General features: G+C 37.7%; 1 protein-coding gene across 6 annotated transcripts in view; it reads right to left on the bottom strand.

Annotated features, from left to right (window-relative positions):
- SMOC2 (SPARC related modular calcium binding 2) overlaps positions 1–23,960 on the bottom strand; it is a 143,010-nt gene that overhangs the window by 39,173 nt on the left and 79,877 nt on the right. For all 6 annotated transcript variants that reach the window (XM_021296190.2, XM_065057682.1, XM_013369084.3 and 3 more), the window contains exon 8: positions 6,417–6,603. In XM_021296190.2, the coding sequence (XP_021151865.1) occupies positions 6,417–6,603 (187 nt within the window). The remainder of the gene's footprint in view (positions 1–6,416; positions 6,604–23,960) is intronic.

The following is a 23,960-nucleotide window of genomic DNA, read 5'->3' as shown; positions in this document are numbered from 1 at the left end:
AGTTGTAAATAATATGATAGATTCTGAAAACTGACACAGATTCGAAACACCAGACAAGCAATTTCAAAATCACAGCAAGGCGGATACTGTAGTTAGTTACTACTGTAGCTCTAAAGCCATGTGCAACTGTATCATCTCCAAAAAAATGTTAGTTTATACAAGAAGGGCTAACCATGAACAACTAACATTTTTGAACAAGCGTGAAGAACTGATGGGGCTTCCAGAAGGAAGGGAATTGGGCTGGAACAGCTTGAAATGGAAAAAAGACTGAATCTCCACCTGCTACCAGAATATTCTGGTTCCTCTGTGCTTTCTGAGTTTACTTAAAGCCACTTTGTTAGTCCAGCTGGTAAGAAGCAACTCTGTGCTATTTGTACTTCTAACAAACATTGACTTGCACAACAGCACTAGCAATATCTTTCATGCAAGACTGAGAGGCATGAGACCATCTGCTGCTGAATCTGTTTTGGTTTCTTTGTTTTTTTTTCTTACAATGCCTCTATTGATGCACGGTGGTTTTTAACTTGACAGAAACTCTGGGAAATTTTACCATCTCATTCTCCTAAATGAGCTTGAAGCTCCAAAATTTCGTGTGTACCGTTTCAGATAAAGTTTCAATTCTCAGTTAAAAACACTTAATAATGTAACTTGTGTCCATGTACATGTGTTTGCACATACATACCTGTTCAATAAATCTAGGTTCTTTCATATATTATGTAACTGCTCATCTTCCCTTGAAGTTCTCCTATTCTAGCGTTCCCCAAAGTGACATTTACTGAGTAACATACTAAAATGACTAATTAAAACATACTAATTCAAATTTTTGGAACAAAATGTTCTTTTTAAATGCATTAAATTGTGGGTGTCTCCTCAGTCCAGGCCAAACTGCCCCTAAGAAGAGTACAAAAATATTCTGACCTTAATTACCTGGTGGAATTAAATCAAATTTTGGCTGCTGCAAGAATGTACAGTGTTGCTTCATGGACATGGGAGAACTACAGACAATTTTTTCCCCTAAAGAACAGCAGGAATAGAAGCTGCTTTGATCACATGGGTTGGATTCAGATACCTGATGGATGACCACTTCCATGAGCCAAGAAAAGAGTGAAAGGGAAATCTTTGAGCAATACTCACTAATGCAGTATCTGGCAACCAGCCTGGTCCCTGATTAAACTGATACCTGATTCTGCATTCCTCTCGTCCTCTTCTGTTAATGTCACTGCTCTGTGCCTACACTTTCTTTTTTGGCCTCTACTCTTCTACCTTCTTGGCTTTTATTTTGTTAAATACACATATAGTTCATCATATACAAATTACATCTATTAAAGCCCAACAGGTGTTAAAATGCTATAATGAGAAAAGTCCATGTTTACCTCCTTAAAGCAACTGAAGAAGGTTTAAATGAATCATTAGAAATTTACCACACAGGCACAGCCACACTGATAAAAAAACACACTTGCCTCAGCTTCCATGGGGAAAGAATGGGAAAGGGATAGCATGTCAGAATGGAGCACTGTCAGGTTAAAAATAATGTAGTCAAAAGTCATCCCAAGTTACTCTTTTGAATTTTAAAAGGCAAAGAATCCCCAGCAGTGAAAATATATCTAGAGTCATTATGAGTTTATGAAGGGTGCTTTATACCTCTGAGCAGTCTGCTGGGAAGGACTGAGATTTATTGAGGTATATAAAGCAGTGGAGGATGGAGAGTTTCAATTCTACAGTTTGGGCAGCCTCCTGAAGCAGCTGACTTATGTTCTTTTTTAAGTTTAGAGAATCTTGTGCGCATGGGTTGGGCATTCCTTTGCCCATGATCCTAGTTGCTAAAAAGTTGCATGTGAGAACACAGACTTATGGCCTTGCTGAGCAAAAAGGTTGAGGGTCACACTATGCTGTCCAGGAGGCAATGGGAACCAGCTGGTAAGGACCATGCCAATAGATTTTCAAGGGTATGGTTTTGTACCCTTTAAATGCATTACCTCTTTTTAGTCATGTGGATGTTTCCTCTTAGCTTTCACAAAAGCCAGATTTATACCACAACTTTACATATTTCTTGTGAGTTTTACTGGCTTAAATATCCTAGAGTGGTGCTTCATTCACATATCTCTATTTTAACTCTAGAATTATATGCTTTTTTCTAGAATACCTTCACTGAAAAATGATTTATCTTTGCTTCACATGATGAGATATTAGAAGGTCAATGAGTATTAATAACTTCCCCTAATTTTGTGGGTCTAATTTAATGGGACTACTATTTATTGTGGTATTCGGAGCCTGATGATACGACAAAATTCATCCTCACAAATGCAATCAAAACAAACAACATGCAGAATGCTAAACTCTTCTCACTCTCTGTCCTTTCACTGTTGTCCCCTAGTGATTTTGAACCAGATTTTCAGAACAGAGATGCCCAAATGCAATGCATACTTCTTGCTACTAGGAGTACTAAAGCTGTCGATTCCTGCAGTAGAGTTTTAACAGCTGGTCTTCTAATCTGTGTTTTGCAGTGAAAAGCTGGAAGATATCATAAACCATTTTTCATGAGTCCCTGGTTCTTTAAACTAGGAGACTCACATGTTCACCCTTTCCATTCTGTAAGAAAGAATTACAGAAACAACAACTGCAGAGTTTTCGTTGTATTCTGATCCCTCTTTACTTCCCTCTGCTAGGATAAAAAAAAAAAAAAAAAAAAAAAAATCAACATAGAAAAAAAAATCAGGAAATAATTAATGGGATTCCAGCCCACCTAAATCTTTCCCAGAAATGAGGTCTAGACACTCCTCTTAAACTCCAGGCGGTAATCCCACCTGCTTGTTTACCAGGACTGTAAATTCCTAAATACCTCAGTCATTCTTTATTCAGTATGAAACTCTTAAAATTGAGTACTCTACTTATCCATCTGTGCTCAAAAATGTCCTGTCTGGGGATATTACAAAATACTACTTTCTCAGAGTTCCATTGAGGACTCTCCATAAGTCCAGCGAAACTGAACAAATTAGAAATGGTCAAGACCACATCAGTTGATCTTTTCATTATTAGTCATTAGGTAGAGCACTCACTGAGCAAAAGGAAGGTTTGTTTCTAAAACATATATGTGAGAGTGAATCCAACTTGACAGCCTTCCAACTTCGGAGACATGCAGCACAGTGAAAGAACTCCCTGACATCTCTTTTCCCACAGCTGAGTTACCGTGTAGTTGCAGAACTCAAGAGGCCAGTAGAACAAAGAAGAAAAAAAGAAGATGGATACTGATTCTAGATCCCTAGATGAGTCCTCAAGGTGTTGGGAAGACCTAGAATTCCATTCGGTGTGACAGCAGAAGCTGAAATCCCATGCACTGCCTGCACACTATAAATATGAATAGAGGAATGAGCTGGTTGATTTTGAAGGATCGCTACCTCCATTTTCAGGAATGGTTCATCCCAGTGTAGGAATCCTGCACAGGTGAACAAGGAGCACCTAAAAAAATTGAGACATAAAAAGGAAGTATACAAGAGGTGGAAACAGGGTCTGGTGATACTGGAGGAATATGCAGACAATGTGTGTGTGTGTGCAGGAATGGCTTTAGGAAGGCCAAAATCCCTGGAGCTAAATCTGGTAAGGAACATAAATGGTAGCCAGGAGGTCTTCTTACACACATATCAGCAGAAAAAAAATAGGGAAAATGTGGGCCTGCTGTCGAGTGGGACAGGAAACAAAGGACATGGAGAAGGCAGAAGTACTCAGTACTTTCTTTTCCTTTGTCTTTATTTGTAAAATCAGTCTTTAGGAATCCCAAGTTCCCGAGACCACTAGTAAAGTCTGCACCAAGGAAGACTTATCCGTGGTGGAGCAGGATTAAGTCATGGATCATTTGAATAAACTGGACAAATCCATGTAACTTCATGGGATGCACCCACAAGTGCTGAAGGAGATGGCTGATGTCATTATGACATTCAATGATATTTGAAAGGTCATGGTGACCAGGGGAGGTTCCTTGGGACTGCAAGAAAGCAAATGTCACTTCTATCTTCAAGAAGGAGCTGCATAATAAGCTACTCAGCCTTACCTCAGTTCCTGGGAAGGTGATGAAGTAAATCCTCCTAGAAGCTGTTTCAAAACATATGAAGGGTGAGAAGGTGATTGGGAGTAGTTGGCATGGATTTATGAAGAGGAAACCATGCCTGGTCAAGCCTGCAGCATTCTATGATGAGATAGATGATTTGCTCAGTGGATGAGTGGAGAGCAGCAGATATATTTACCCTAATTTTAGTAAGGCTTTTGACACTGTGTCTGATTGCATTCTCATACACAAACTGATGAAGTATGGGTTAGATAAATGAACAGTGAGGTGTGTTGAAGACCAGTCAAACTGCCAGTCTCAAAGAGTTGTGACCAGCAGCAAAAATTCCAGTTGAAAGCCAGTCACCAGTGGAGTGATCCAGCTGGTATTGTTTAGCCTCTTCATTAATGACCAGGATGCTGGGACAGAGAACAACTTCAGTAAGTTTACAGATGATACAAAAATGTGAGGATTGGCTGATAGTCCACATGGTTGTGTTGCCATTCAGAGGGACCTCAACAGGTTGGAAAAATGGGCTGGTAGGAATCTAATGAAGTTCAAAAAATGCAAATACAGAATTCCCACAACTAGGGGAGATTAAGCCCCTGTACCACCACAGGTTGAGGGCAAACCAGCTGGAAAGCAACTTTGTGGCAAGGACCTGCGATTTCTGATGGACACTAAACTTAGTATAAGGCAGCAATGTGCCTTTGTAGCGCAGGACATCAACAGACTCCCAGGCTGCATTAGGAATAGTATTGCCAGTAGGTTAAGGGAGGTGAGAAGGCTCAGGGAGAATCTTACTAATGTCTATGAATATCTAAAGGGGGAAAAAGTGAGAAAGAAGAATCAGACACTTCTGAGCAATGTCCAGTGACAGAAAAAGAAACAATGGGAACGAAATTAAATACAGGAAATTTCATTTAAATATAAGAAAAAGCTTTTCTTTTTTTTTTTTTTTTAAATTGGCTCCCTGGAGATATTGTGTAATCTCCATCCTTGGAGAAACTTGAAGCCCAATTGGACATGGTCCTGAGCAATCTACTCCAGATGACCTTGCTTTGAGTAGAGGGGTTGGACTAGGGAATCTCCAGAGGTCACTGCCAATCTCAACTGTTCTGTGGTTCTATAATAAAATGATACTCATAAAGAAGAACTACCAAAAAATCAGCAGAGGTCCTGTTGCTTGATGAGCACAAGAAGATAATTTGGACTCAAATTAGAGAATAGGAAATAAGGCTCCATAAAATTATTTAAACTTTAATTACAATAAGTGTTAGCACTAAAAACAAGAAACAGCGAACAAACCTAGGAGTGGAGAATAGAGGAAGAGCAGAAAAGGGAACCTATGGAATCTGTAGAGGACATCTCCAGGTACTCACACAACACATGTACTGATCCTTCAGTTTCAGGACTAAATTTGGCCTACTTTGTTTTGACAGTTTATGGGTCTCAACTTGCCAGAAACAGCAGATTAATAGCAACTTTAAGTCCTGCTCATTTGAGCTGGTACTGTAATTGGCATGGTCTAGACTGTGGTATAAACAGCTGTTAGTAAATCGGCATTTGAATATGTGAAAAACATTCCCCAAGAATACAATATTATACAGTGAATTAGAACGTTGTGCATTTTTTTTTCCACAAACTTTATGCAAATGATAAAAAATAAGTTGGGCTTTAGCTTGAAGAGATTTATTATTTCATCAAGATACCCATACTGCCCATCAGCTGTATATGAGCTTCTATAGCATTATTTCAAGGGCCAAACCTCAGTAACTAGCCTAAATAATATCTTTCAGAATCTGATACTTGCCTTACCTACATCTGTCCTATGTGGCTAACAATACTTTACCATGTATCCAGCTCAGCTGAGATGACTGAACTCCAAGCTTCAATTAATAACACACTAAAACAATATTTCCTCTCTATGGGTTCCCAAGCAGTTGTCAGTTGTTCCATCAAAGTCAGCCATATGAAATAATTGAGGAGGTCACTGGAAAAATAACTGAACGTTTCTGAAGTTGGATGTGGTTTCTGTTGTAGACCATCTTACTTGGTTCTTCTATATTCAGGCCAAGGAGTGTGAGATTTCCTCTGGGCTTACTAATTATCTGTTCCACATCCTGGCTTCCCAGGACAAAACAGAAAATAAAAAAGAGGACTGGGGCAGAAAACTACCTGTGACATTTCAGTGAAACGGTCTTTGACCAGATGACCTTAAGTTTTGGTGGCTCTCAGAAATATTTTGCTTCATCTTCATAGTGGAAGAAACCTATAGGGTACAGTTCCAGCAGCAATAGAAATCTATGTGCCAGTGCATGAGCACTGAGGCATCATCTCACTACACCTTTCAAGTGCTGAAGTCGTGTTCCCTTACCTTGTTGATGTACCAGGGATGGGACGTCCCGTGTCCACCAGAACACACCAGCAGTAGCCTGTGGAAGGATGACACTGCACTGGTTTGTAGAGGCCACCCTGGGCACATTCTGGAATGAACACATTGTCTTTCTGGGGCTGCTTAGCTTCCTCCAGGGCTGACTGAAGTTCTTGATCACATGATGATGCTTTTGGAAGAAAAAGAATAATTACTGAAAAAGATATACGGAAAGGGCCTACTAGATTTATCAAACAGTTTTTATATCTTTGATTGCATATAAGGATTTTATCTGAAGAGGCTTGCTACAGCTCATATATCAGCTACATTGTTTTTTGCTGTATACTGATAGGAATTTTAGTTTCGTTTTCATGCAGCTGCTTCTTAATACAGTCCTATTAATAACTTGACACCCCCTTTCCTATACAAGATATAATCTACAGGTAACCAAATACTTTCTGTCACCTTAAAAAAAAATCCTCACCCACTCTGTAGTCCCTAAACTACAGATTCTTTTTAGAAGGAACACTAAAAATCCAACTTCTTAGGATTCCTTATATGAACTATTCATCTAGATGTTAATTTAGATGTGTACATTCTCCTCTTTCTTTCCAGCTTTAGAAAAACCTCTTAATGCAGTGAAAATTCTTCCACCTTCTTTTCTGGTGATTCTGTTATTGGCAATGTATCATTTGCTCTGGAGACCAAAGACCCACAAGAAAAAGTAATACATTTTTATTTCAGCATTAGCTATATGTCCCAGATTTCTTCTGGATGTGAGAAAAGCATGTCTACATGGTCCTAGCCTTTATGTGAAAATATGGACCAGGGGCCAAAGAACAGAAATCCCAGGGCCTAAGAATGCCAGATGTTCACGCCAATTAGTAAAAAAAAAGTCTCTGCTGAGGATTTTACATTACTACTAAGCTGGTATATATGGTACTGCAGAGAAAATAAATGAGGCAGGCTGTTTACTGAAGACGTTATTTATTCAGAAACTTCAAAGTCAGTCTTCCATCATGTGAAATTTAGAACAGCTTCTGTATAACTCTCAAACTAATCCAGTAAACAAAAAATAAGTATTTGAAAAATAAGGATGTTGGTAACAATAAGCACTCTACAAACACACAAATTACTGACAGGAAAATGTCAAGTTACCAGAATTTCATTTAAAGTCATTCTAATGTTACCGAAAAATCTGTGAATAATATTTGCTCTTCTTTCAAATCACTTAAATACTAGCGACACACTTCTTCTCTGGACTAGCAGGATTTACTTTTTGATTTTTCACAGTTCAACCCACAGAAGAATAAGTTGTATCCTGACTGGATTTTCTGGTGCATTTGTAATGAGTTTCAGCTTCAATCTAATCTCATTTACTCTTATTCACAGGGTGCAGAAAATGCTTTGCAAATTGTAGGCAAAAACTGACAGAAAGTCACTAGTTATGTCTATAAGTCTACTGCTCCTTGTCAACTTCTTCCAAATGCAGGTGAGCAAAATCAGTAACACATCTGTTGCAGGGAAAAAGGTGGCAGGAAGTTAACCATCTTCATGTGTTAAACAGCACACCATCTCCAAAACAGCATATTTTGTTCTAACCCTTGTAAAACGTTTAAAAAAAACAAGTATATCATTTGCTACTTCAATTAAAAGGCACAGATCTGTTGTTTTTTCAGTTTTCTTCAGTTGATCTTTTGTTTTGTTTTGTTTTGTTTTGCCTCTTTTGTTTCTTATGGTATTTGAGCAGGACAACTAGATAAATTTATTGATTTTGCATGTTTTTGTCTTGGTCTACCCACTGACATAATCAGAGATTGAATAGCTCGCAATGCATTAGTATTTAGATAATAAATTGTACTTAGAGAATCAGTGTAGTGAGGACAGAAAGACTCCTTTAAAAAAAGGGAAATAGCTAATTATTTGTGTGTTAAAACCTTCACAGAAATAGGTATGGTTTCACAAATTAGAAACCCATCACCAAGCTCCTCTTAGAGTAGATAAAATAAATCTTTCCCTCAGTGAATCTGGATTGTGATGATTATCAAGTTACAAGGTATGACAACCCTGGAAAACACATCACTTAGCTTAGTTGTTCACTGTTTATGTTTTGTATGTAACCAAACAAATGGGGTAAAGCAACTGCAGGGAGAGGGAGGAAATCATTACTCCTCTTTAAACTCCAGTGAAATATTTTCTCATTCATACTGATAAACCTTGGGATCATTCCATTAGCTACTGTGACCTTTTCTCATTTTACATCCTTGTAGCTAGCAACATAATCTGGCAGATGTGCAGGTATTATTATCCCTCGAAAACCCAGAGGAGAGATACATTTTCATGTTCTCGTATTGTTTAGAAAATACATTGGTGTATAGAGACTATGTAGTCAGGTCATCCATATAGACAAAATGTAATACCGTGGAGAGGGTGTGATGGAGAATTCCTGGTGCAGAAGCAGATACGGACTGTTTCAGCTGGGAGCATAAATTACACCACTTAATTTCTGGGCAGCTGTCATTTCCACTGATTGAGACAGCCAGCGAAGGACTGCATTGTGGTTATTTTGGAGCAGGCGTTGCAGACGAAGTTAAAGGATCTTTACTCTCCTCAGTGACTTGCTAAGGCAAGGTTTTCTACAAGCTGCTGCTCAACCTAGAAACTTGTCTCTTGTGCATAGGTCAGGCTTGTTTTGGTCAGTTTTCTGCTTTATTTATGGTTTTAAGTCTCAGGGGCGCAGAGAAGCAGTATTATGGGAAAGATGTCAAACAAGGACTGCAAATGCTTATGATATTAAGAGGGACAGTCTAGTAGAACAGTGTATTCTGCAGAAACCAGTTGTCAAATCTGCAGAAAACTACAAAAGCATCTATATGCTACCTAGACTAGTGGAACTTAACATTGCAAGTGAGAATGGAAATAGGACAGCCAGTGACAGTAACCAAAGGAAGGTTTAATTAAAGATAGAAAGGAATGTTCTTCATGGCAAAAGTATAAAAAATAGACAAAAATGAAAAAAAAAACCCCAACACAAACAAACCCAAAAAAACCCCAACCCCACAATTCATACCAAACACTAAGGTAAAAGTCCAGTAACTGTGAGGACTTAATAATGAAAAATATCTGCCTTTGAAGAGCAAGCATCAGCACAGGCATTCAACACAAAAAATATATGTAGAAAAGAAATTATGGTGTTTTCAAGATGGACTTTGCTCTCCTTAGAACTTTTAACATTTTACTCCTCCCCTACAGATTTTAACAAGAGGAGTTTATTATTAGTCGTAAACTATTTTTCACATAGAATGTAGAAACTGGAAAAAAAATGGAAAAAAAAATCCATGTGATGGACATTATGTCTGTCAGTTCTCTATAAGCCAAACCACTGAGCCTTATCACATATCTGTTGAACCCAGTTCATTCATTTTAGTCATAAAAAGTGCAGAATAATGTATTATTCTTCCTTACCAAATAGTAGTGAGCTATCAGGCAATATGCTTAGTGACTGCTCAAAAGAGTTATTTCTGCAGAGTCCAATGCTTTTGTACACTTTGACATGACCATTTGTGGCACCATTACTACTTCCATCTTTGCTTTCCCAAGTAGAACACTGTACCTACGTAAATTAAATGAAACCTGTTCTAAAGTGCTTACCTATAATCCTGCCTGCTTTTCCCAGACCCAGAATATTAGTCCTCTGTAATTTCCTCTCTGAGGAAACCATTCATTCAATTTCAAAACTTTTTTTCAATTATTTATGACAAGAGTACTGGAAAGGGGCAACTGTAGCCTGCGATGCCTGAGAGTTCTTATCGCAGAACTGCCATATTGCTGCAAATAATTGCCTTTGTAGTGTCAGAAGAGTCATGGTTAACAAACATTCATTTACCAGGAGAACCAGTGATAAGTCTCATTAACTTAGAAAATGCCTGGCAGTTTGTCCAAACAATGTGACGAAAACTATGATCTGGACCCATAACAGATGGATACCAGAAGTTAAAAAGTTAACAGTATGGAAAAAGATCTATGCCACAATAAAAGCAGGATAAATACCTTTATCATTAAAATACATCAAACTTTCTATGGAATGTGTTACTATAACAACATTACTTCTGGGAAGAGAAAAGCACACTCCAGCTTCATCTTTTCAGGGAATATGCTCACTCTGTTGTTCTTTCACTTAGTTCCTTCAGTTTTGTCTTGCTGTGAAACAAACAAACAAACAAAATTCTTTTCCAAGTATCTTAGTTCAATAAAGTAGCTGGAAATGGCTGAAAAATCATTTCCACATAGTCTACCGTGTTAGGAGCCACACTGTACCTCAGTTGAGATCCTTCATTTCAGGAAATAAAAACTTCCTGTAGTTTCTACCCAAAACTGTATTTTATTCCAGGTTTATAAGCATTAGGGGTTCAGCTCTCATGGATGAGTACTCATCCGTGAGAGCAACACACAAATTCCAACCATGTAAGGAAATAGGTATATTTTGCCCAGTTTTACAAAGCCTTGTAGCACCCAATAAGCATCTACTTATTCTGCAAAAGGAATTTTTGAAAGAGAATGAATTTTAAAACATGATTAAAATATTATGTATGTTACTCTTCCTATGTCATATCGTTATCCCATTTCTTCCCTTATTAATTTAAATCATAGTTCCTAAGTATACTTTTCTCATTCTGGTTCAAAATGACTTCATGGTCCATTACAAATAACCAGCTGAAATGCTGCATCTTTTGTCAGTGCAAAAGATACTCCAGCTAATGACAAACTCTGTTGATAAATTTCATGTTTCGTATAAAATCTTGAGTCAGTTCTTGTTACTAAAGATAAATTCTCCCTAAAAAAAAAAAAAAAAAAGTCTGCATTTCAATGAAACAAGTTAATTTACATGAACAGAAAAATAACTAAACAATAGTAGGGCATAACACTTATTATACAGTTATACATTTATAATTTATTTCTTATAAATGAATCTTTATTTATTAAAGACTTCCTTTATTCATCTGTGATGGGTTACTTAAACTGTTAAATAATGTTACTAAGGGATGTCCTGGAGAAGAAAAGAGGTGGCTTTTCTGGGAAAGTCATCCTGAACAAACCACATGACTGTGTGTCGTGTGCATCATGTGTCATACTGTAGTGTATCTAAAACACTGAGCACCCTATTATATAAGTTATGATAATATTCTTGTTAGTCTTGGAATAGATGTTTTAGCACTTTGTTTCAGAAATTTTGGCAGTTGTTCTGTGTCTTATCGCAACTTCTCCCAACATGTGGAATTTTCATGATTACAATTTTTTTTTTTGCTTAAATATGAATCACCATATTTATGTCTTAGTTTCAATATATTCTGCAGAAATGAGTTGTCAAATCTGCAGGAAATTATGAAAGTATCTATATGCTACCTTAACATTTCCTACCACAATACAAACATTTCCTTTCAATTTCCTCAACCCCATATAATATGTATATGACAAACAGAATCCATTCCAATAAATTCTGGTTTCAGTTGGTTCCTTCTCCCTCCTTTTCTCATTACCATAATGGACCATGAAAGGACAATTAAGACAGTCTGATTTCCACAGTAAAGGGATCTTTTATTAGGGCTTGAAGCTCAATATTGTCAATAGAAAGCAGGTAAGAAGAAATCTATGAACAGAAATACTCTGAAAAGTGATACACATGCTCTGAAGGAGTGCAGTGTAACATTAGAAACAGGCAATACTGGAGTTCTCTGATGTTTCTGAGAGGATATACAGACAGAATATATTAATGTCCAAGTTTCATTACAGGGAGACTTAAATTGTATGATAATTTCTGTTCATTAAAATGTTATGCAAATCCTCTTGCCTAATTTAGGCACCCCTTCAAAACACTTCAAATACTGATTTACATAAGTTCTGTGCTAGTTTATTTCAAAACCATAATTAGGGTGGATAAATAGTCATCTTGTTGACATCCATGAAACGCTCCAACAAATTCATGTCTCCTGGAGTTAAGAATTTGATCCATTTGCTTAGGATGAACCCTTCTTGAACCAGTGAAGTTAATAGGCCCCAAGGAAACTGATTTCAATGTGTTTTTATATTTTCAACTAGTTTTCAGAGTCTTCAAATTTCATTGAATGGATTTCCACTTACACTGCACCAAATTGTATTTCCACATATGACTGAAATGTACACTTCAGAAAGGCAGTGGGAAGAGGGATGATTTCTATTCAAGCTATGCTCTTCCTGCGGAAGACTTCATATTGACTGGATAGCAAAGTGATCCATTACAGCAGCGGCCCTGTTATTCCTAACTCCAGCAAACATGCACCTTCAAGATAAACTAGCAGGTTCTTTACCTGTCACTAAGCAATTACATCACCCAGAATCCATCACATCTGTTCCTGCTATAAACTCAGCATCCAAGGAAGCATGTTAGCTAATATAAATGAAAAGAAAGGAAAAAAAGAAATCCAAAAACCGTTTCATTCTGTGAAGTAGAGATATAACTCTACAGCTTCATATTCTGTCAGGGCTTCCAGCCTGCATTTAAACCTTCTCTAACGTGACAGATTACTTCTCTGAAGAGGTAGATGAGGTGTTATAATGTGGTTTAAGATGCTAACATCAGACTCCTTACTTACACAAAGTTATTTTCTCATTCTTTATGGCCAGAATATGGGCATCTCACATTAATCTTTCTTAAGAAGGCCTCTTGTTACATGAACTTGCCTGCCTGCCCTCACCTGGCCATTTCAGATAAACTCATCTCTAACAGAAACAAACTGAGGCTCAGTGCTACAAACAAATGCAGGAACACCTTTGCTCCTGCTATTAGCTTCTTATAAAAACTATTCATAAACCTAAACCAAACAAAGAGTATCTCTCTGGCCCAGTTTGCCCCCAGTAGGAATCCATGGAAAAATAACCACTAAATTCAAGGGACAATACATCAGTCCTCAGCTGAATATATTCACATGCAAGTGTGTTTCCAATTAAGCCTAATATTTGCTCACGGACCAAGTACTGATTCTAAGGAACAGGTAACATTAATAAGCACTCAACCTTAGTTCCAACATCTAGATGACAACCAAAACCTAAGACTAAATTATAGTATTAATATTCATCTGGCACCACGTTTTGATTTACATTAGGTTCAGATATGCATCAGCATGAGAGTTCTCAAGGCCCGAAGAAAGCTGGCAACATTCCTACTGATGCTTATTCTTGTTTACAAAAACTTGTGGGAACCAAATATTTCAGGGCCCTTGTGTGCATCTGCAGAGTACGCTCTATGTACAGCTGATGACTACATTGCACTTTTGGAGGTTGGGTAGATGATTGTGGCTAAACACAAGGCTCAACACAGCTCTAAAGATTAATTTATGTACTTTACTCCACTGAACAAAGCAGGATAAATCACAGACAGATGTTCTAATTTATCTATGCGGTTTCATATGCAAAGACACTGCAACACACAAGAAGGGTCATCTGGAAATGCACTGAGCCCATTGAAACAAAGATCAAGAACACAGAGACCACTAGCTCCCATTCGGCTTTACCTGAAAAGAACATGGTCACAGCCAATCCAATCTACCTGGATACACCAGGATTTTCTCAACTTTTAGCCTAGGTTTGAGTAGACAAAAGTGGCACTTCATCAAATCAACATTTCTGCATTTTAAAAATTACAAAACCAATAGGCAAAAGTTTGAGGACCCATAAGACAAAGATCTCAGATGAAAATAGAATGACTTGTTGTTTAACCAAAATCCAAACTCACTTGTCTACTGGATTTTTTTCAAAGTGTTTCTGGTTTAGGGAAGGTTTTGCACATAGCTCTGCAACTCTTTATTTTTCTTAGAATCTGAAATACAAGGAGTGCTGTGAGAAAGACTGTAACCACAACACTGTAAAAGAACTGTTTTACCACAAAAGCCTGCTATTTTAGCATTTTGTTTGTTTGTTTGCTTCTTTGTTTAATTTTTTAGCCCAGCTTCTTGGTTAAAGACAAATAATATTATGTAAGTATTCAAATTTATCCACTCACAGAATTATAACTGACTTGAATTACTCAGTTATTCACGTATAGTCCTTTTTCTCCTTCACTGAGTTCTCACACTGGCATTGTACAGATTATAAATGATCAAACTACATACCTGGTTTTAAACAAAATATAATTCTAAATTTTGCCATTCTTATTTAGATTGAATAAACCAGTAGTGTGAGATCTGTCCACTGACTTGATGAAAACTCACAGAGGAGCTAGTTTTCGCTCTAAATGTTTGAGTATTAGCATGTATTCCTCCTATAGATAGCTAACATAAAGTTAGTATAAACTAGATTATAAATCTGTGTTATTTCAAAGATGCATTGCATTAGAGCCAAATTGTATATCCTGAACATCTCAAGTCAAAAATTTACTAAACCATCTATGAAATGTGAGAAAGCAGTAAACCAAGAGCAGAACATTTTTCTTAAATCTTTAATAATAGTGTATGCAAATGATAGCAAGCCTTTGAAAAAGTGGATTGCATTAGCCAGACTCAAAAATCCTTTCAAGCCTCTTTAAGCTGGTTAATCACATGGCATCAGGCCTTACAAAGAGAGTGAAAAATCTTCTGGCCTTCTGAGAAGATGAGGTCCCTCATCCCCTTTTGCTCAATGAGTTGAGGACATTCACTCAATTATAATAAAAGGTTGAATGAGGATGAATTATCATCCCCAGGTGCTTTACTTGACTTTGTTAACTTGACTTCCCTAAAATGAGAGAGGATAGTCTGCAAAAGACTGCTCCATCCTCCATGGATACAACTGAAAGCAGTTATTTGCCAAATGGGATAAAAACTGGTTTTCCAACATAAGAGGAAACATCAGTTTTTATTATGGCTAAGTATGGCTCCTTCAGCCTGCCAAAGCAGTGCAGTACCATACCATTCAAACTGGAAAACCAACCAAACAAAAAAAGCCACCACCCAAAATTACAGCAAATGAAAATCACTGACTTTTCCCAAACACAGTGGCTAGCTAGACAGTTTGTTACAGCAATCTAAAGGCTCATTCATTAAACAAAACTGCGCAAAGCTACCATTCTTGATTTATGAGTATATATTACACCAGCAAATATTAGTCTTCTGACAGTGGAAAAATCTCTAATTTTTAAAGAAATATTTGAAGCAAAAATAAAGCTGGTTCAGTTTTTCCACAGAGCTGTGAAAATGAAAGTCTTTGCCAGGTGAGCTGAGGGTAAGTATTTGTTTGAATAGCTTTACTAAAAATTACAAAACAAAATGTACAAACTGGGGTGCCTAAATGCACACTTTGGCACTTAATTTTAAGACAGTCAGCTTACAGGAATGTTTATCAACCAAGCACTTCCCCTCAGTGAAACAGGAGTTGTTTCTGCTCACCGTTTGGGAAACTGAGATACTTATATCAGCACCTGCATATGACTTTGGATACCTGACCTTTGGAATCCAAGTAATTTTAATTTCAGAGGTGTATGGTGGCATTGCTGGCTGCAATTTTTGCCATGTTCTTGCCATTGGTCCACACTGCTAATGCTGTTGGCACTGTGCAGTGTTTTCCAGCTTCATTGCTTAAGTCCTGCCTGAGGTGGCTGCACTCCATCTACACATTATTTTCTAAGTATCAGCTCATTTCCAACCACCTTACAGGCAGCACCCCTGGATATATACTTACTCAAGACGTAAACAAGATTAACTTAAGAATCAACTAATCTTTTTCATTCACATATTTGTTTCAATTCTTTTTGTAATTCATGTAATTGTTGCATAATTCATGCATTTGTTTCATTACACCAGCTATTGGGGCTCTGGTGCTTGTCACCTGGGCTGCACAGTCAGTCCACAAAACAGCAATCTCAACTGCCTTCATTGGCACGCAAGACAGAAATTGCTTCCCTGTACCCTGCCAGGGCACCTGGCTGCTCAGGTGAGCCCTGGTAAACCAAAAGCAAAGTATTTCCATGCTATGCATTTGTTTCTCCACAGAAGAAGGAGCGTAACTCTAGTCTGAGCTAGATTTCCCCAGGTTCCCCACTCACAGGGCTGGCCCTATGCAGTACCCCCTGCAACCTGCTCATGTGCTCTGCAGCTGTCCATGTGTGTCTCACTTCAGTGGCACTGGTGGAAGGTTCAGTGGTAAAGTGTAGTGGGACTTTTGATCATTATATCTTCTCATATTTCACTGTAATAATCTCAGAACACAGGGACATGAACACTGTCTACTGTCACAAAAGCCAGCAGGAGCCAGGAGGAATTCTGACTAGTTTACAGGAATGTGATCCAAGGCACATGGTTAAAAAATATGCAGACATTAAAAAATAAGACAAAAGTTATTTTTAATTTAGGTAGTTCCCCTTTATATGTCTCAGAGTATCTTACAAAATAGTCTATATAATATGCATCTCTCTTCAGGTCATAGCAGACTGGATGGGCATTACAGAATGGTAAAGACTTGGTCCTCTGTCACTGAGCAGGAACAGAGAGATTAAACAGGCTGTTGAAACAGAAATTCTTTCTTCCTCAGTGTCTCAGGGAGTGTTACTTTGACAGCTATAATGTGAAAGTTTATGCTCCCATCATTCCCATAGTCTCTTCTGTGCCTAAGCACAGAATGTGCCTAAGCAGAATGATTCCATCCCCAGGGCTCCCAGATATGTACCCTCCAAACTTCCTCGAGTTCAAAAATCTCAACAGTTAAAAATCATACTAATGCTGAGAATATAATTGCACCCTTAAAAGCTAATTAATGGCAGATGAATTAAAAACTACCCACTTTTACAGTGACTTGCTCTTCTTCATCTTGTTAAAGAGAAGGCAGGAAACAAGTAGAAAATGAGCATGCATATAACTGCTCATGTCTCTGATCACAAGAACTGTGTTGTGCAATGAAAAGTCTTTTAACAGAACAAGAAGCAAATTCTATAAAGTGCCATCATCATCTGTTGAGTCACACTGTTCCCCGAATGCATTGATTCTTGTCCGCTGTACGAGATTCAACAAATAATGAGAACATGAACACTGGTGAAAACTGCACTGCCTTGACCCTGCACAAACCCAAAGACTCAGATTAAATGCTGTATAGGTCTTTCACACTTGGCACATTATACCTAAAACATACTATTTATATAGCATGTAAGAAGACAGTATTCATAACAGGAGAGGTACAAGATTCAGATAGAAGACTGATTTTAACCAAGTTTCATGTACAATGAAGAGGATGAGTCAAAGAAGGGTAAAAGCGAATAAGAATATTCTAATACTAATTCTTTCAGCTCCAACTTTTTAATACAATTTTATGTAGCTCTTATTTTTTTTTTTCCTCATATGACCATGGCCAGCTCAGCTTGTGCTTTGGTTTCAAGAGTAAAGCCAAATCTTTGACTTGGCTCTACCTTTAAACTTTGGATAAAAACAAAGGCAAAGTGAATTGAAAATAAAAATGCTAATTCCACCCCACTTTCACCTCTGTTTTCAAATAGAAATATTCCTCTGAACTGTAGATAATGCTGAATATGGTGGGATAGTGAAACATCCCTATGCCTCTGAAGAATGGAAGACTCCCTATCGTAATGAAAATCCCAGGCCACAATTTCTGCTCCTGTAAACTGGAACCATTCCACTGTACACAGCAAGGACCACCAACAGGAAAGTCAATCCCTAGCATGCCCAGAACAATTTTTAAGGCTTCTTGGATAATGCATGTTAGCAAAGATTTTTTGAACCAGTAAAATTAGAACTGTGAACCGCAACTAAAGATCCTTAAACCTTTACAACCCAGCATCATTTGGTTACTTTAAGTGCTCAGATTATTAGTTTTAAGTTTTTAATCTACCACACAAATGGCCCATATCAATGGAAAAAAAAACTTGCAAACCTAACAATCCATTGTGTGTGAGAGTAAAGAACAGAATTCAGAAAGTGTTATTTTTTTAAGTGTTTGCTTAACATGTTTCCCACAAATATTTTCAACATTTTCAGACTTGCTCCCATCCTGCTTCCCCACACACACATACATCTACCTCAGATCTCATTTATTTTGAAGGTCTGCAACAAACACAGAAAAACCAAAAGACTGTTTTTGGCACAACTGTTCAAATAAAACAGATTCTAAATATTTAACTTCTTCAGATAACCAGTATCACAGGAAACAACAATGTGACATTCAGTCACCTAATAAGGAAACATTTTTATTATAACTCATCCCAAGACAGTTCTGTTGTTCTTTCTATATATTATACATTGTATGCTTTGTTTTCTTTTTAATTTGGGAAGATTAAATGTTTCTTGATAGCTTGAAAGTAACGCAAAAGGAAGCTGAGTGCATGATGCTCCCAGGAGTCTGTGAAGCTTTTGCAACCAGAGCTGTTACTGGCTAAATTTGTCTGTTGTTATAAAGCATGCTGGGCCAAACCAATCAACCACTGGCATAATTAATGTAGTCCACAAGGGCCTTTAGTGGGACATGTTTTCATCAATCAGGAGGAACAAACAAAGGCTAAAGCAGAGTGGAAAAGCCTGTGTTTTTACAAACCTGCTTGCCTTGCATTCCACTTGTGAATAAGTACAAAACAGTTCACATAGCAAGTACCATTGATTACTAGAAATTTTGCCTCATACATCAGGGGTCATTTACATAAGGATAACATGGAAGTAAAGACACAGGCTCTCTCTTGTACCAAAGTCATGCACATCCTCTTTTTGCTTTTGTTCTACATATGTATTTATTGCAACCATGCCATGGTAGGTACAGTTTTCAGAAAGGAGAGGAGGAATCTTTGAAGTTACAGTTAATCACAAGGAAAAAGGGTGAAAATCCAATGCCATGATTTACATGACTGAAAACAATAAACAAAACAAAAAAGGTGGGAAGTCTACATGCAAAATTGAGAGAAAGGGTTTAGATTGTGTCTGTCCACTTAGAGAAAAGCAACTATTTCTACTGGTCAGTACACCACTTGTATTTTTTACTTCCACCTCCTATACAAGTCTGTAAAGCTCCTTCAAGAGTCCTGTACTAGACACTGTCTCAACCATCTCTGTGCTGAAACTTTTGTTTCTGCTTGCATTGATCTGCCCAGACTGCAGCAGCCCTCCCAGAAGCAGAGCCAGGGTTAGAGCCCTGGAGTTCCTGGCTTGCTGCCCCAAATATAAGCAATGAAACCATACTGTCTCTCTGCACTAGCTAATGCTTTCGTCAGATGCTTTCGCATACAATACTTTGTAGGCTACTTAAGTCTCCACAGTGACATCCTGAGGAAGTAAAATTGGCACAGAATATATGCCAAAAATCTGAGCACTGGCAATTCAGAATAACAGTGTTGATGTTACAACACTTGCATTGAGTTTTATTTGAAAAATACAAGTGAGCTTCTACAAAAATACTCACAGCCTTGACTATGGAAACATTCTTACTTAAAAAAACACTGGATTAATGCTGAAAAATATACTCCACTAGCTTTAGGATCAAACACTTCAAGTTTATGCCTTTGGCTTCAGAAGTCAAAAACAGAAGGTAGAAGAATAGAGAGCTGAGAAATCAGTGTTACAAAAAAAGGCTAAGGCAGCAGCATTTGAAATTGAAGAATGATACCTAGGCAAAAAACAAGAAATATGTGATGAAGATCAGCATTGACAGAAGAGAAAGCAGACTACAAAGAAAGGACTGGAAAAAAGAATAGGGAATTCCATATATGCAACCAACAGTGAGGATGACAAGTTATGCTAGAGATAACAAAAGCTATAACAAAATTCTATAAGGCTCCATTAAAAGCAGGTATGAAAAAGGGTGAATTAAGCTTACAGATAGTATTCTGACCCACAGACTTTCTTACTGAATTGTACAGGGAACAAGAAGATCCAAAGCGAGACATTTTTCCTCTAGCCTTGCTGTGGACAGGTCATGCTCCATATGAGAGTCACACTGGCTCATTTTGACAAGTGTATTGAAAAGATGACTGCACTGTGACATCCTTGAGGCTAGCACTATGGTTAGTTATGTGACATTATATTCTCAGACATGTGTGAAGGTATTCATGAGTATTCAATGCTTCTGAATATGACTTCAATGTGCAAAACGCATCACCTCATCTGGAAGGAATGAAGTAGTACAGAAAGGTAATATAGAGAAAATATTTTTTCAGTCTTTCAGCTGGCAATACAAGTGGAGTAGCTGAGCCCTTGTGCTGACAGTACATCCGTTAAAGCAAAGAGGAGTTCCGGCTATGCAATAGCAGTAGGGTTGGGATGGACTGTTCTATTATGACTGATCCAGCAGACTGATATACCATGTATTAGCTTAAATAAAGCTCTGTGCACTGTGTTGCCAAGAGAGGCAATGACACCATCATCAGTCCTGTACCACTTATGTCCCTATTTAGAGGAAAACTAAAACAAAATAACCCTTGAGGACTGATTCTCTTCTCTCCTCATAAGGCTTCCAGTGGCATTACCCTTCTAATTACAGTGAAGTCACTCCTATTTACATTTTTCTGAGTAAAATGAGGCTTCATGACTGCTGAAACTAAACCATCTCCTACAGTCATTTGCTATTATTATATTGGACTGTTTAGTTAAGCGGATGAACGACAGGATATGTGATTGCATTAGAAGTCACTGTTTCATACTTAGGATGTTGCTAGGGAAAGGGGGAGAAGTGACCTTTCAAACCACTGACACTCATACTAATATTTTTGGTTTTGCTGTTTCTCTGTTGTATCAATTCAAAGGAACTAAAAATCATGTCTTAAAAGTGATATTAAATTGATTTTTAAACCTGATTAGATAACTACAAGAACACTAAAATTTTAAGTCCCTCAAGTTAGGTGGGATGTAACCTTTATTCAGGCAAACAGGAGAGCAATAAGAATAATGATTCTCTCATTACCTTCAGGCAGTGAAGGCTATTGAGATTATGGCTTTATCTACATCATGGGAGTTTTGGGAAAGTCCAAGAGGAAACATCCAGAATCAGAAGTCATTACACTTCTGCTCACCAAACCAATTAGGTAAGTAAACCAACAGAAAGGGTGCCTACCTCCTTACCAGCCAGAACAACTGGGCACCGTGCTGTTGTGAAAGAAGAGTGAACCGCACCATGACAGAGTGCGATGGTCATGAACCTCTGCAACCAATCACACCCCTGTCTCTGTTAGAGAGTCTCCATTGTAACACAGTCTGTACATAAATTCACCAAGTGACAAGGAAATGTAATCAGGCAGGAACAACCCTTGTCAGCCCTTACATCGATGGGAGTTTGCCTCAATACAGACCTCAAAATTTGGCCTAGCGACTGAGAGGGAGCATGGCAGGCATTCAATCCTTCCTACAATTTGAACCTGGACAGAACTTGCAATCCTGGACTATCTTCTACTTTCTCACCAGAACTGTATCTCAGCTTTTAGGGCTACGAGAGTCATTAATTTGACTCTGTACTCTCCTGCTCCCAGACTAAACACCAACCAGTCTGTTGCCCTGATCTAACTGGGTGCACTGGAAAACAATTCAGGGTTATTAAAGGTCACTCATGTTTGAGAAATTTATGTATATGTAATGCATTCCAGTCCAACAAAAGCTGCATCTAAACAGTCATCCAAATAGAGAACAATAAAAATCCTTTCATTTTTATAAGTGGTCTTTACTCACTGAAGGAGAATAAAAGTGGTAAGTTTAAATAACATTAAGATCTCTCTGGAAAACAATGGAACAAGGTAACCCACTGTTTAAGTGGTAATGGTATGAAGTTTTTCATGGCTTATTATGACTTTAATAGGATTGATTGAAAAATTTCTTTCTGACTATCTTTGGTGGAAAACCAGGTCTTTAAATGAAAATATGTTTTTCATTCAAAGTGTTAGTCTTTCATTAAAAAACGTGATTTTTAATGAGAAGAAAAGAAAAACAAAACCCCAAAACATGTTGTTTAATTGTGCTGAACTTCCCAGAGAATTATAAATTCCAGGATGCTTATAAGTTTTGAGAGGTATCTCTGAGTTTTTTAAAATGGGAGACCGTTATATCCTGCACTTACATTCAACATAAGGACCCCAGCCCCTGAAAAAGGAGGAATAAAGAAGTTTCAAAATTGTGGTCCCACAAGATGTTACAATGGTCAGTCAAGATTTTGAGTTTTGAGACACAACTAGCCAGCTTTTGAAAGATTTGTTGGTTTTGATGTTTGAATTTCATCTTGAAAATAGATTTTTTTTAGCTGAAAATGCATTTTTTTTTTTTAATCCCTAAGAACTCAATTTTTTCCAGACAATGCTGCATTTTCAACCAATTGGGTATATTAAGCTTTGCTCTCTCTTTTCTGTTGTGTTTTGTAATACACCAAGAGAATTTAAGATCTGAAATTTAATTTACAGCCTTAATCTTATTTAAACATAGTTTTATTTGTGGTTGAATGCAGATACTTGGCCTGCTGTTCTTAAACTAAAACAGGTATTAAAAACAGTTTAATGAAAAACAGTGGTCTGTCTCTTCAACCACTGCTTCTTCTCCAGTAACACAGATATCTAGTGTATTATGGCAAAAACAGTTAATGTTATTTCTAGGCAGTGCAGAGTGCAGGGAAAACATAGTGTCTAGCATTTATCTGGAACAGTCTCTTATGAGAGAGGACAAAGCATGATGGACAGGGTGGAGTGAAAAGGAAAGTAAGGCAGTAATAATACAATACTTGGGGTATATACAGCATCTTGCAGATTAAAAGATCCCAAAGTGGTTTTACGCACTTTAGCAATGTAATTTGACTAGAACGAGTTCCTTTGTGCCAATTATCACCCTTGGTGTGGCTTTTCATGGAAAGGAGACTCCACACCGGTCCTAAACAGAAAAGCCTATTGCACTATGAGCAGGCTAGGGGGAAGGATCCACAGATGACAGCATTAACCTGGGACCTTAGCAGCCCATAAAAGTAGACACAGTAGTGAAGGCTTGGACTGATGCAATAGCTGCATTGCAGTCACATGGCCAATGCACAGGTTTTGGAGTGAATTCCACTCCTCCCACAGAAGTCCCTGTAGGAGTTTAACTTCTCTTGTTTTTTTACCAAATGGAAAATGCTAACATTATTGATGAAGCCTCAAAAAGTTCCTGCATCACATGGCAATTTTTTTGAGAATTAAAGAAGAAAGCCAAGAATGTATTGGAAAATAATAAAGCAATGTTTTAACTGTAACATGAGCTGTCAATCTTTTCAGGGAGTTTTTTCAGAGGTACATGGTTTGGCAAATAAGAAAGTTGGAAGTCAAATGTGATAAATCATCCCATTAAAAATCCCTCCAAATTGAAACCACTGTGACTGGCCATAACCTGATATACCAGGGAAACCCTAGAAATTAATTCAGACTGTCAGAAATGTACATATCAGGAACCTGAGGTAAAATTTTGACTCCAGCCACCAGGGCTGATTCGTGTTACATGGCTATATGGATCCTTCCATGGCCCATATTTCCATTAACAGCAGTCAGAGTTTTTTGTGCAGAATGTGGCCAGATCAGGCATGAGAATTCCACAGTTCACATAAGATATTAAC

This window comes from Columba livia, chromosome 3 (assembly GCF_036013475.1).
Source record: "Columba livia isolate bColLiv1 breed racing homer chromosome 3, bColLiv1.pat.W.v2, whole genome shotgun sequence".
NCBI lineage: Eukaryota > Metazoa > Chordata > Aves > Columbiformes > Columbidae > Columba > Columba livia.
Note: the sequence above shows the minus strand (reverse complement) of the source record. Positions and strands in the feature narration are given on the sequence as shown.